The 15,498-nt window shown below is 39.1% G+C and overlaps 1 protein-coding gene across 1 annotated transcript in view; it reads right to left on the bottom strand.

Moving 5' to 3' along the window:
* Positions 1 to 553: 553 nt before the first annotated feature.
* The window catches only part of SLC12A8 (solute carrier family 12, member 8), a 97,444-nt gene continuing 82,499 nt past the window's right edge, over positions 554 to 15,498 (bottom strand). The window contains exons 9-12 of the mRNA XM_012730444.1: positions 9,250 to 9,347; positions 8,307 to 8,424; positions 3,882 to 3,942; positions 554 to 716 (exon numbers count right to left, since the gene is read on the bottom strand). Coding sequence (XP_012585898.1) covers positions 554 to 716; positions 3,882 to 3,942; positions 8,307 to 8,424; positions 9,250 to 9,347 — 440 coding nt within the window. The remainder of the gene's footprint in view (positions 717 to 3,881; positions 3,943 to 8,306; positions 8,425 to 9,249; positions 9,348 to 15,498) is intronic.

Here is a 15,498-nt window from a genome sequence, read left to right as displayed (position 1 = left end):
TATAATATGCAATCTGCTGTGCAAGAAAAGGGAGTAATAACAACCCACACCACCACTCGCTTGTGTGTTCATAAAGAACTGGGAGAATATGGGAATGATGGTTACCTCTGGGGCAGGAGATGCAAACTCAACAGATGGGGAAAAAGGAGGGGAGGGGATATTTTCCACTTATTACTACAGATATAAAATTATACTTTGGGGTGGAATCATGTGAATATTTATTTTTAAAAAAACTTAAACATTCATTGTGGCTCTCAGAACAATCCAGCCTCATTCTCCATGTCTGCAGGCCAGGCATCCATGGGGAGTTCCTCAAATGGGGTACATGTGGTGAAGGCCACTGCCAGGCCAACAGTTGCCCTCACTAGACTTGGTGTTCCAGACCAGACTGAAGATTTCCATAGTTCAAATGATGGTGTGAAGACAGGTCTTGAGTTTCTGATCGGCAAGAACCAGTTCCACAAGGACTCTAGGCTTTGTGTCCACTGGGCATTAGACCAAGAGTACAAGGCAGGAGGGGCCCAGGGCTCCTCAGTACTGAGGACACAGTACTCTAGTATCGAGGCATCAGCTGTTCCCGACTCACAAGGGAAGAGCCATGGTAGCGATCCCGAGTAGCGAAGTCTGTGTTTTCCTGGGTGAGCTGAGTCATCTCCATGTCAACCCTAGCCAGCGATGGTGCCAAAATGATCTGTTCTTGGGGGGATCGCAAGCTCCTTTGGTGAGAGAAACATAGAAGATGATCAGAAGCAAGAAGTGAGGGCTGATCAGTGGAGAAGAGCCTTCTCTGGATAGAGAAATTATTTGCACACGTGTCATTCTACTAATTCTTTTGTGCTTGTTATTTATATGTGTTTTAATAACATAACTTTTGAATGCTGTATGCACAATAGTGTATAGGCCAAAGTATGATAAATAATAAGTATTAAAATAAGGAGATTTACTTTTCTTTAGTAGAAATGCAGAACATTGTACAAAGATAACTGAGTGTCAAAGATAACTGAGCAAGTGGTGTTATATGAGGTTCTCCAATTTCTTGTTTGCTTTTTTGTTAAATGAAATGATTAAATAGAAGAGCTGTAAAATGAAAAGAGTACAGAGAAAGCCTCTCTTTGGTTCAATGCAAAGAAAACTTCAGGAGTGCTATCCAACACTACGGTCCTCAGTGCAAGCAGCTGTGAGGTGAACTGCAAAGGCTTTTGACATGAAGCTGTTTTGAAGACAAAGAACCAGCCCCCACATAGACTCCATTACCAGCTCAAGCTGGACTAAACTATTAAAGAAATATGTTAGGGATGCATGAGGTAAGTGCTAGAGGCAGAGGATGGAAGGAAAGAGTAGACATGGCTTTCAGGGAATCTGCAGAAGGCCCAGTCACAGTCTTAGTCAAAATCTCTTCACCTCCTTTACCTCTTCTTATCTTCCCAAATCCTTTCCAGTTCCACCATCAATTTTAGGTCCTTCAATCATAACCTAATATAGATTTCCTCTTAAGAATTTTACTCTCAAAGACACATCTGCTTGACAAGTTTCAATTATTTAAATAAGATACACGTTGGATAGTTGCTTTTTAAAGAAGGGGAAAGCTGATGTTAGAAATGTGTGGAACTTAAGCAGGAAGTTTCAACTGACTCTGGCCAAATGTACAGTTGCTGAAGTTCAAATCACTTGACTAAGACCTTGCAGTCACTTTATAGAGCATGTCTAAATGAGATCAACTTGAGGTTTTCTCAGAAATGAATTAACTTCTCTAAAGGTTCAATCTTTAAAAAGTAAGGTTAGAAAGTGACAAAAATGCTGTATGAGTCAACATACATAACTGTTTTCACCAGTGCATTTTTCTTTAGGTGAAACCATGATATTCTCCTAAATTCAGGAAAATAAAATACTTTACTTCCTAGCCTACAGGGACCCAAGAATGCTTAGCTGGGTAGTTGCTAGGATTTCAGGAAAGAAAGCCTTCTCAAGGTGAGGCTTCACAATGTTCTGAGAAGTAGAGGTGTGACCGAAGAGGTAACAGTCACATGTCTTTGCCCAAACACATTTCTACAATATCCTTTTCTAGTTTTGAAGAACTCCTGGGGCTCTAGTTGTGAAAAAGCCCTCAAAACTAAAAAATAGGAAACACAGCAATCAACTTCTACTTTTAACTGAATTGCCATTTCTTGGTCTTCTCACAATATTTTGTGTGAATAACCACCAAAAAATATTGTTCAGTAGCCATGGTGAGGGCAGGAAGTTTGGTGTTGACTTAGCTGAGACCTCTGCTGATTGCTTCACAAGCTCACAGAACTATGAATAGCATGGACTGAGTTCTATTTCAACCAAAGTACTATCCTTTTCTAAGAATAATCTCTTCCTAATACATTCTTCTCTCACATAGTACTGTAGTGACCTCACAGGTGAAATGCCAGGAATTCAGACAGTAAAATAAGGAATACTGACCTCCCATGGCCATTTGTAGATTTTGAAACCAGAAATACCTAAAAATATTCCGGTAAATTAGATAAGGCCAAATGCCTGCATCAAACACTACTCATAGTTCCAGAGTCTGTCAGCACCTTCTATTCAGAATCTATTTCCATTTAAACTCAACTAGCCCTCAGAAAGAGGTGGTAGGAAAAAGAGATCAGCAATTGTGTGCTGTGACCTGAGTCACTGACTTTGAGCCTCAGATAGGAAGAGAAGTTTTCCACAACTCCACACACAGTCAGCCCAGCTTCCAGGCAGACAACAAGGAGTTCTCCCTGCAGACCACCCTCCTAAGGCCCTCCCCTGCTGGTCTCCCAGGCTCTAGCACCAAGCTTTCATTTCTAATGCCAACTCAAATGGGTTGGTTGTGCTAAAGAGTTGTCTTAAAAAGAATTCTTGGGAGGGAGGATGGGGCATTAATGTACAGTGTGCAATAGTTTCAGGTTTGCAAGATGGAAGAATTATGGATACACGTGGTTGCATAACAGCATTAAAAAACAATGAGACTGAACATGGTTAAGATGGTACATTTTATGTTATGTGTATGTTACTACAATAAATAAAATGGGGGCAGGAGTGGAGGGCAGTTCTGCACTTACATCTGGGATCAATGGGAAAGGGTATCATTATCCATGAACAACATTTAGGCATGGAAGGTGGAAATACTGGCAAGTGCAACCCAGACGTCTAGAGTTTCAAAACCAAGCCAAGGAAGTGAAATGCATGGCTGTATTCTGCCTAAGTCTTTAGCCTGCAGCTCTGGCTCTTCACTGATATTAAAAAGGGAGGGAAATAGTTTCTCAGAGTCTCCTGAGGCTTTCAAAGGTGAAGACACATCAGCATCAGGTGAGGTGAAGGAAAGGCATGAGGGCACTCATGGATTCATACCTTCCCAAAGAGGTCTTGTCCCATTTCTCAGAGGAGTTTGTTCTTCCCTTGCCCTGTGGATCTCAATGTGGAGGTGCCAGCTCCGTGATCTCCTCTCTATTTCTGTACTTAGCTCTGCCCTTAGGCCAATACAGTCTTGTCCATTACCACTGACTTGAATTGAAAGAATTCAATTCCTTTACATGTTAATCTTGTATATGATTATGTATTGATGTGTCTTGGAATAAGAGCTCAGTAAGACTAGTTCTCTTGACTCATCACACCACCATCAGATTCTAAAGAAAGCCTCTTGCTCACACTCCTGAGGACAAGCAGGAAAACGTGCATAAGCCAGAGAAAGCATCTGATGAGCTGAGGCTGGGAGGTTGGATGGAGGAACACAATGAAGAGCAGAACCTGACTCTCACCTGACAGGTCCTCACATCACAGTTCCAAGCCCAGCTAGGACTGGGGCTCTCCCTTAGCATTCCCAGGTCATGGGGCACCCCGCGGCCCCTTACTGGCCTCAGATTAGCACATACCTGCAGGAGGGAATCAGAAGTGACCTCATCCACCTGAAAAAGCTGAAGTTAGAGGCTGATCCTGCAGGGATGACATACACATAAACACTTATGAAGCTTCTACATACGTATCTAAAACCCCAGTTTTAGTAAGCTGAATATATACCCCTGATAAACACAAAATTGGAACTTTTTTTTTTCCTTTTTCAGTCCAAGTGAACAACATTCATTGCACTACTCCCTGACAGCAGCCTGTAAGGATTTGTACGCATAGGTACTTTTCAAAGGCTGTTTCTAACCTGAGATATCACAATAAAAAAACTGAATAAGATGTTATAGAGAAGGAAGCAGAGGACTTGCTAACTTTAGTCATGGAAATTTTTTAAATGTTGATATTTTCTTCTTGGATTCAGACTGATATGTGCTGAGTACAGTTATAAAATCCACTAGACCATTCACTTTTGCAAATAGGAAATCTTTTTTTTTCTTGTGACATTCATAGTTCAACATCCCAGAATCTGGCCCTTAGAAAGTTTTCAACAGATGCTAAATAAATCAAACTGCAGGTCTCCCTGGTGGCACAAGGGGTTACGTCTCAGTACTGTGAGGCTGTCGGCAGCCACTAGAGCACAAGTTTGATCTCTGGCCAGGGAGCTGACCCACATGGCACGGCAGACCTCTCCAGACCCACCCGCTGCTCCCTGCAGCAGTGTATTTCTGTCAGTCTACCTATTCTGCTCCCCTCTGTCTCTGGTGAGTCCTCTCACCTCCCTGCACCTCTGGTCTACACCCCAGCTTTTGTATAGATAAATAAATAAATCTTTTCTAAAAAATAATATAAGTTTATTTTTACATAATTTTGTGCCTTTCTCCATCTCAGTTGTAATCCCCATGGGCTTCCATCACCAAATCACCCATGTGCCATCACCATAGTCTAGTGCATGTCCCTCCCCCCACCATTTTTGATCCCATTCCCCACTCCACCCCCATAAAATGTCTCTGGTAGATAGTTGTTTATTATTATTATTATAAATAAATGAATCTTTAAAAAATAAACAAATTAAATAGCTCAGCATGTAGAATCTACAACCGAAATAAGATTGTTGATGATACTGGCCAAATAATCTGACATCAGACACACTGATTAGAATAGGGCTTATCAACTTTTTTTTAAACACCTCCTTTGGCACTGGTTAAAAAATTAACATAATAATAAAAAATTAACATAATAAACTATATAAGACTTCGGGAAACCAAATCAAATGTAATTTATAAAATCTTATGAAATACTTTTCCAATTAGATATGCTCACTCACTCAATATATACTATATAAATCATACCATATAAATATTTAGAATCTTGACTGATGTCAACAGTATGTAGTTGAAAACATGTATTTACTCAATCTGATTTGGTCCTTATGGTTCAAGGAAGGACAAATTTAAGATTTGTACTAATATCTGTCACTGGAAAGAGAAAAGTCCCTAATATATTTTGCTATTGTCAAAAGAAAAATAATAGACATAAAACTATTTATTTGTAATAATTCTGATTCTAAGTTATCTAAATTTTAGCTGTAAATTTGCCTAGAACTTGACATCATACTTTACTGTGAATAAACTTCCAGGAAATATTTAAATGTCCTGTGATCAAATTAACTTGTAAGAAATTCAGGAGCAATCACTGATATAGTCACTGTCAGTTTAAATTATACTCTATCCATTAAATTATCTGATAAAAGGAACTTTTCTTAGCATTAATTTTTCAGTAGCATTATTCTTAGTGTAAATATGACTTAAAGTGTTTAAAATGCATTTCTTTTAAAAGTATACATCAGACGTTTCTAATTCTGAACAATTGCTATAGACAATCTTAGTTAGGTCTTAGAACTCAATTACTTTCTTTTAAGTTGAGGCACCATAGAATTTTGTTGAAAATGGCCCCTGCATGCATTTTTAAAGCTTTATTATTGAAGGATAACCGGAATACCACTGCAGATTATTAACTATATTTTCTTTCTCTATTTTTGATGCTCTGGCATTTGGGGTTTTAAGCCCAACGATGCGAATTCCTAGAGAGCAAGCACCTCCCCAGTGAGCACACTTCTGGTGTATAGACCAAGTAATCTACAGCCCAGATCCCCACCATCTCCTTTATCAAACACTAACACACCAACTCAATATTCCCCTGCATTAAATCTCTCAGGGCCAGGCAAGTGACAACTAGAGACTATCCCTGTAGTCCAGAGCCTGCTGAAATTATTCAAACTGTCCAATCCTAAACTGACTGAGCTACCTACCTTCCTCACTCATGACCTTTCTATTAAAACCCAATAATGGTCCCTCTGTCCCTTGTCTCCAGACCTACACAGGGCCTTCTCCATATGGCCCTGTGACAATCAATTCTGTGTATATTACCATAATTGATTAAAACAATCCCAAGTATATTTTTAAAAATAAATTACATGCACTTAAAGTACAGTTTGGCGAGATTTGACATAGGTATACACTTAAAACCATCACCAAAAACAAGGTAATAATCACATCTGTCACCTCTAAAACTTACTTCAAGCCACATGCTGAGTGCTCTCTCCCACACATCTCCACCCCCAACCCCCTGCAGAGGCAACCATTGATCAGTTGTCATTATAGAATAGGTTGCATTTTCAATAATTATATACATGAGAAGTGATATATACTATTTTTGTATAGTTTCTTTAACTTAGCATAATTACTTTGAGACTTATCCCTATTGCATGTATCAATGGGTCATTCTTTTGATTGCTGAATAGCATTCCATTATTTAGCAATATTACATTATCTTTATAGAAACACTGTTAATTTACCTTTGTGTTCTTCCTAGATTTTTTTTTTTTAATTATTTATGTATGCAAGAGCTGGGATGTAGGCTAGAGGTTGGAGGAATGAGAGGATTCACCAGAGACAGAGACAGACAGCAGAACAGGCTGACTGACAGAAACACACTTCTGAGGGGAGCATTGGTTGAGACAGGAGAGGTCTGCTGTGCCATGTGGGTCACCACCCTGGCTGGGGATCGAACTCGTGCTGCAGTAGCTGCCTATAGCTTCATAGTGCCGACATTTAATCCCTTGAACCACCAGGTAGGCCCTGTTTCTAGATTTCTGCAATTATAAATTATGCTGTGATAAATATTCATGTACAGGTTTTTGTATGATTATATACTTTCAATTCTGTTGGTAAATACTCAAGAGTACAGTAACTAATTCATATAGCAGACATGTATTACTTTTTAATAAACAGTCAAACTTTTTATAAAATGATTTTATTATTATACATATCTCCCCTGCAGTATATAATAGCTGAAATTATTCAAACTGTCTAACCCTAAACTTACTTAGCTACCTACTCATTCCCGTTCTATTAAAACCCCAATAATGACCCAGTAATTAAAAATACATGACTGCATTTTTAATCTCTCTAATAAAAGTGTAATGGTTTTAATTTATTTTTGCAATTAATCATGTTGAACATCTTTTCATGTTCTTATTTGCTATCCATACATGTTCTTTTGTGAAATATACTTAAAATTTTTGCTCATTTTTATTGCTTCCTTAATTATTGAGTTCGGGGAGTTTTTAGATACAAGACCTTCATTAGAAATAATCTGCCAATATTTTCTAACAGTCTATAGCTACCTTTGTGCATCTTTTAGCATTGTGTTTGGGAGAGCAACATCTTTAGTTATGATTAAGTTCATTTTATCTATATTTTTCCTGCTTTTGATATTGTATATAAGAAATCTTTGCCTAACACTGTCATAAAAGTTTTATCTTCTATTTTGCTCTGGAAGTCTTATGTTTTTTAGCTTTTACATTAGTTCTAGAATCATTCTGAGTTATTTTTACACTGTATGATGTATAACTAAAAGTTGTACCGATTGTTCCAGTATCATTTGCTGAAAAGACTGTTTTCTCCACTAAGTTTCCTTTGTACCTTTTTGGAAAATTATTTGAGTAATTTTAATATAATAACTTCAGCTTTGTCTTGATTCATGTTTGGATGATGTATCTTTTCTCATACTTTTACTTTTTAATTTTTTTGTCTTTATATTTATAATAGGTTTTTTGTAGGTAGTATATAGTTATAACATGCTCCTTCACTCAATCTGACAATCTCTACCATTTAATTAAGAGTGTGTAGGTCACTTATATTTAGTGTTATTACTCATAGTTAGGTTTAAATAAACCACCTTGCTGTTTGTTTTTGTTAGTCCCATATTTCCTTCATCTTTTCCTTCATTTTGGGGACACATGAATATTTAAAAATTCTATTTTATCTCTGTTACAGGCCTATTAGCTATGACATCAAAGTGAGTGTTAGCATTTAATGAGTGATCAAACATGTTTTGTTTTCAACAAATACTAAGAGAAGGCAGTATGGTGGCAAAATAGGTCTGCTACTTACCAAGGTGAAGCCCCGGACTAGTCTGGCCAATGTAGAAATATACCATGACAGCAACGCCCATGCTAACCAGGGCATAGACCCACTGGATCACAAACATGATGACAAGAGACCCAGCAGCCTGTGAGAATAGGGTAAGAAGGAAAAGTTGCTTAGTGGTTTCCACATGACAAACAAGGCGTGTGAGCTTTAAGAAACAACAGTCTCCCGGCCCTCCCTGGTGGCGCAGCGGGTTAAAGCACAGCACTGAGAAGCTAAAGCCACTTCAGCATGAGTTCAATTCCCACCTGCCCCGGAGGTGACCACATGGCGCGGCTGACCTCTCCTGACCCACCCGCTGCTCCCCTCAGCAGTGTACTTTGTCGATCTGCCTGTTCTGCTCCCCACTCTGTCTCTGGTGAATCCTCTCACCCTCCACATCTCTGGCCTGTACCCCAGTTCTGTATGCATAAATAAATAAATCTTTGAAAAAAAAAAAGAAACAATAGTCCCTCTCATCAACCTCTGATTACTATAGAAGTCTGAATGATTGAAGTTCTCTCATAATTTTAAATATCTCACTTAAGAAGATATTGAAGAAGATACCCTCCAGAATGCATACATTGATCAAAACTACTAGTAACTAGATATATATCATAGGTTCTTTTTCCTCCCCCATAAGAAACAAATTAGAGTTAGTTTACGTTAATTTGCTGTACCTAGGAATTTAGTAACCCACAGGATACAAGAAATGATTATTTTTAGAATAAGTCCTTAATTAAAACAAGTGGTTTATTAAATGTAACCTTGTTATATGCAGCCTCATTTAAATTCTAATACAACAAACACATTGCACTGCTCCTAATTAAGGCCCTTTCTCTTTCCTCCTCTCCCCATTCTGATAGCACACATGTATTCTCCTGAATTATGTCTTAAGGAAAATTGAGATCAAGATGAAGTTACTCACTCCCAGTAGGGAGATCCAGGGGTTACACACGCGGGAGTAGAAAGAACCTGGTCGCCTCTGGGCATTCTGTTCCCGGAGCCCGGACTTCAGGAGAAAATCTAAAAAAATAAATAAGCCAACTCCTTAGATACCAGTTAATAACCAAACTCTCTTCTACTTTTACAAGTAAATATCTATAAGCTCCGCTTCTCCAATGTTGTAACTCAAGTGAAAGGAAAAATGCTAGCACTTGGTCCCAGAGAGGGAAGAAAAGTATTATGACACCCCCCACCCGTGGAGGGTTTGAAAGAGAAAAGAGAGCAGCAGAGTGGACACTTGACCTGAGGTCATGGGTCCTCTGAGCCCCACTACGCATCAGTGCAGCCCTGTTATCCTCTTTTCCAAAGGTGGATAGAAGGGGAACAGGACATGTGATATTCCCAAGAGTGACTACTGGGTCTGCTCATTACCTACATCAGTTCTATCAGCCATTCCTGTTGATTATACTGTGAAAACATATTCTGCAAGTGGCCACTCCTTTCTACCTTCAACTGCTCCTAGGCCAAGGGACTTTCGTCTGATTTATTGTAGGCTTCTGTAATAGAGAGCAGTGGACACTTCCCAGCCTTTTTTGCAGTTTGATATTACTCTGTGGCTAAGTTCTCACCCAGAATATGCACTGAAGTGATCAGCGCCACTTCTGCTCTAAGATCTTTGAGAGCTTCAGTATTTCTCTTTGTGCTACAAGAACCATGGATACATTTTATGGTTGTTTGGCTTGGAGTGGTTTCCTTGATATTCATTTCCCTCAAATAAATGTATTAAATATGGGTAATTATATTTTATATATTTAAATATTCATCTCCTATTGTTTTGCTACATCTTGAAAGATCATTCTTCAGCAGGAATGAGCCAGAGGGACTTTCAGTTAAGGCAATGTAAAGAAGTAGAGAATTCTTTCCATAAGAAATAAACATACAACTAAACAAACTAATTGAAAACAACCACTCAGGACTCTAGAAATATTCCAAATGGAGACAACAAATTGAGAAGTGGCTTTTGGTGGGTTTTTGTTTGTTTGTTTTTCAAAAAATAGCTAGGGTTCTTCAGTGAGTCTGACTTTCTTGCCTGGGATGTCACAGTTCTTACCAACATGGAGCTCATCAAAAATTAACAATTGCTTCCAGAAAAGGGAAAACTTGTGGGTTGAGGTTGTATAAGCTAAATGTGGTTAGCATAGTTGGAAATTCAGTGAGGCGAATCCTCAGCTTTGCTAGCCTGAGGCTGCAGACCCAATTAGGGTGAGCAGTAGACCAGCCAAAAATTTAATGGCATATTCCATAAAGGAGAACGTCATAGGACAATGGTTCCCATATTTCCCTTGGGGACTGGAAAAACTATGCTCTTGCCTTGGAAGACCCAAGAAATACTGGCAGAATCTAAAAGCCAGGGGAGACTGACATTGGATGCAATTTAGACTGTTTGCCAACACACATATGCACCCACTGGCAGAGGATAGGAGCCTCTGTGTAGATACAGGAGCAACCCCGAGGAAGCTGGGCAACAATTAAAAACAAAGATGAAAAAATGAGTGAAGACACCAGAGGCCACACACCTGAGATGAGACCGGTTTCAGTTTCAATGCAAGAAATTTAGTTAAAGAAAACTCAGAAATATACATCAAAACCAAGAGCTGCTACATTATATTATTTAGATTGTCCAGTTTCCAACCAAAAATTATGACATGTAAAGAAACAGGAAACTGTTACCCATGCGCATGGGATAAAAGTAATCAAAATAAACTGACTGAGTGGCCCACATATTGGCCTTAGCAAACAAAAACTTCAAAGCAGCTATTATAATTATGTTCAAAGAATTAAAAAAAAGTACAAGGTCATGACTTAGGAAAACTGTGATAGCAATGACTTTTAAAGTAGAGAATATGGACAAGAAACTATAAAAAAGTGAAAATTCTTCAGTTAAAAAGGACAATAACAAAAATGAAAAATTTACTTGAAGGACTTAACAGTAGATCTAAGAGAGCAGAAGGAAAAAAATGAGTGAACTTGAAGATAGATTAATAGAATCTAGTACAATGGAAAGATACATCAAGAGAAGATCAAAGAAGTCAACAGAAACTAAAAGACGGGAAAGGGTAGGCGATAAAAGAAGCAAGGGTCGAGATCTGAGAGACAATGTCAAGTGAGCAAACAAATGTGCAACAGGAGTTTTATCAGTCTGGGAGAGAAAGAAAAGAGTTAAAACTATATATTTAAAGAAATAATGGCCAAAAACCTCCCAAATTTGATGAAAAGCTTTAATCAACAAATCCAGAAGAAATGAGTACACCTACCGGTTACCATGGGCTCATTTTTAATGTAAAGTTTGGACAGCTTAATACATGCGCAGTGTCTTAAAGTGGTTTAATTTATGTTCATTTAATCAGCACCATGGTCTACTTCATCGTAGATATAAGAAGGAACATATACTTTGTGTAGATGCTAGAACATAGGTTCTAAAACAAGACAAGATCTGGATTCAGATTCTGACTATCTCCTATCCTGAGTATTGTCTGTGAAAAGGACAGAACACTTAACTCTGAATTTATATCAGCTAATCCATGTGCAGTACTGGGCACACGGGGGACAGGCTCAAAACTGCTGGCTACTTTTAGCTCTAACAATAGTTAACGCTTAACAATGAAGTTGGTCTGTTGAATGGATGATGAGTGGGTCTGGGCATCACTGATTTTTCAAGCATAACTGCATGTTCAACTCTTGATTTCTCTTTAGCAGACTCCAGATTTTGACCCTCTTGTTTTCAAAAATAATATGTTTCAGAAGGTAAGTTTTTAACAGTTCTGTTTTTCAGAATAATTGTTTCCTTCTGTGACACTGTGTTGTGCAAATGTTTTTTATTTCTATTTAATCAGATTCTTTTTGCCTTTGATGATGCCTTCAGTAGTTCGACATCTCTCTCACACAGCTGTTATAAATAAGGAATTTGTGACTTTATAGGATATAAAATACAGCCTCAAGTTAATGTTTTTCATCAATTTGCTCTCAATATTATTTATTCAATAGTGATTTTTTATTATTTTACCTGTCACAGATTAGGTGATTGCTGTTTTGACTTTTAGCCATTCTTTATTCAATTGTTCATCAATTTAAGTAGCCTTCATTGACTGTCTGCTATCTGCCATGAACTGTGTGAAAATACTGCAATGAAAACAAGGTGAAAGGTCATAGTTTGTGACCAAAGGAATCTCACAGTCCAGAGTCAAAGTAATGAAATGAATATTCCTTTTCTTTAAGACAAATAGATGAATAGGCCTGAAGATAAATGTGTAAATAAATGTGATCTAAAGATATAAAACAGTGTGATAAGTAATAGTACTAGTGTGAATCAAATGATAAGGTTATATAGAGTAAATCAGGGCATCCTCCTTAGGGGTCTGAAAAGTCAGATGGATTTTCAACTCTAAGTAAGAGTTTACCAGATGGAGGAAGTGTAATTAAAACCATTCGAAGGCTCTCCCTGGTGGTGTGATGGGTTAAAGCACACCATTATGAAGCTTTCCAAAGCCACTGCAGCACGAGTTCAATCCCCTGCCAGAGAGTGACCCACATGGTGTGGCAGACCTCTCCTGACCCTCAGCAGTGTCAATCTGCCTGTTCTGTTCCCCACTCTGTCTCTAGTGAACCCTCTCACTCACCACACCTCTGGCCTGTACCCCAGTGCTGTAAGCATAAATAAATAAATCTTTAAAAAGAAATTGAGAAGGCAGAATAGCAAGTGCAAAGGCAAAAAGAATCAAGAACCTGATATGTTTAGGGGCTCTAGTTTGTGGGTAGCTGGGACATGAATTCCAATGGTTGTTATGAGAAAGTGGCCAGGAAGCAAGCTCAGAGCAGGTTTGTGAAGAGCGCTGCACGTCACATCCAGGCTCTTGGACTTCAGACGGAAGGCATCAGATTCCAGCTGAGGTTTTATAGTAAGAGAGACATGATAGAGTCTTGGATTGGAAAGACTCACCAATCTAATCTCTTAGGTTAAGTCACTGAGTAAGTAATGAGGAGGAACAGGATATGCGAGAATCTGGAAGCCACAGACTAGGCGGAGCTTTATCAAGAGTCCAGGTGCCAGGGGATCAGTGTCCGTACACCAAAGAGAGAGGAGAGAGGCAGCATGATCAACAACTATGGCATTTCTAAGATGGGACAACTGGGTAGTGACCACTTCATTGACTAAACATTGCTGACTACATGTTTTTCCTAAAAACTCACTGAGAAGGCAGAAAAGGAATTAAATAGCTATAAACCCACAAATACAGGAGAATAAGAGAGGAAAGATAAGATAAATATAAATCTTGGACTATGGAAAGGTGACAGAGGAGTGGTAATAAACTAAGCAGAGCAGAGGAGGGTGAACTCTACGGCCTACAGAGAGGGTGCTGCCCAGGAGAAGCCAATGCACCACAGTAGACCCTAGCAGAGTTCAGGACCAGGCAGCACCAAGCCCCTGAGAAGTCGATAAAGCATAGGGCATTGGATGCAAGAGTGTACATGAAGCAGCTGAACACCAAGATCTTTTCTGCCTATGAAGCTAGGTAACAACTCCTTCTCTTGTCCAATTCTCTCCTTTGAATTCAGAGGAAGGTTTCCTCTGAAGAAATCAAACCAGTAAATGTCCAGACCTGGGGAACCAGGCACAGTCAGGAATGGAGATATGGAGTTAAAGGCAGTAAATCAAATGACAGTCTATATCCTGAGCACTGATCCCCCTCCCAACTCCTTTATCACAATCGGCTCCCCTAAAGCCAGCAGCCATCTGGGTGTCCCCCAGGCAAGCAAACAAAGGACTCTTCTGGGAGAATTGAACAACTCCAGAATGAAACCTCAGGATAGTCACAAGTGGGGGTCCTACAATGAAGAAGGCAGCTTACTTCCTAATCATTATATAGTGAGGTGCCCAACCAGCAAGCCCTGCCAGATACACAGCTTGTTGAAGTAATTTTTTAGTACTTCACCTAAGCATGAGGAGAACTCAAAAAGATCCACATTTATTAAAGCCTACAATATAAAACAGAGCATGAGATCAAACCAAAGAGAAAGAATCTTAGTTTCTTAAGAAACACATCAGTTAAAAGGCAGAGAAAAGGACTTTAAAGGGAGAATGTAACATTACCAGACAGGTAAGATAAGCCCTTGTACCCATAAAATAAGAATGAAATTATATTCAAATTAAAAATGAGTAAAGAGAAATCCTATTACAACTAAGAGTTCTTGAAAATTAAAAACAAGATAACTGTGATAAAGATTAATTGCTGAGATCCAATCTCGCCCTTGTCCTTAGGGAGAGAAAATAAACATGCATGTGAAGCAGCAATATAACTAACTAAAAAGGTACTTCCCTGCCTCTCCTCTGAGAATTATAGTAGAAAGGCTCGTGAATCAAGTTCGGGGCTATGCAGCTAGTGACAACACTCAAAATTACACCTCAGAACAGTCAACACTGCTGCAGGAACCAAGACATAACCAGTGCAGACTGCCCACTGGCCCAGAGAGCCCTGGACACTTGTACCAGGAATGTAAATGTCCTAGTTATTATCATCCTTCCAGAATTCCTCAAAGCCCTCATTTCTTTGGCTTTCCAGGTCCTAGTTCCAAGTACAAGGAGGACTCATCTGATTAGCATAGCCTTAGTCTCAAGTCTAAACAATGGCTGCAGGAGAGGCTGGGAAAATGACACTTTTCAGTTTTGAGTGCTTTGCCTGTCATAAAGATTCATTCTTCACAAATAAGGAGGTCATTCAACACTGAAGAGGCAATAAATAAACAAATAAATACAAAAGTGAACCATAACACTGTATGCAATAAGACTTTGTTTCCTGGATCTACCACAAAAGTATCATGAAAAGAGATGTTCCAACAGCTTTGTAGAGGGCTAGAAAGCAGACAGTGTAGGTGATGGCTGTCATAGGACCGGGGTGGGGAATGGGGGGGTGGGGGAGGATGACATGGATATGGCAGATTTCTGAAGAATTCAAACATTTGGAAAATAACACTGAATGGTGTTTGACATTTCTGTCAGAGCATTTAGAGAAAATGACAGAAAACCAAGCAAATAAAAAAAGCTAACGCTTGGCCCTCCCTGGTGGCACAGTGGGTTAAAGCACAGCCTGAAAACTAGCCACAGTCACTAGCCACAGTGCGAGTTTGATCTCCGGCCCCAGAGGCGATCCACAAGGTGCAGCAGACCTCTCCTGAC

The sequence above is a fragment of the Condylura cristata genome, unplaced genomic scaffold (genome assembly GCF_000260355.1).
Source record: "Condylura cristata isolate star-nosed mole 26May11 unplaced genomic scaffold, ConCri1.0 scaffold00003, whole genome shotgun sequence".
In the NCBI taxonomy this organism is placed as follows: domain Eukaryota; kingdom Metazoa; phylum Chordata; class Mammalia; order Eulipotyphla; family Talpidae; genus Condylura; species Condylura cristata.
The sequence above is the reverse complement of the archived record's forward strand: the minus strand, read 5'-3'. Positions and strand labels throughout refer to the sequence as shown.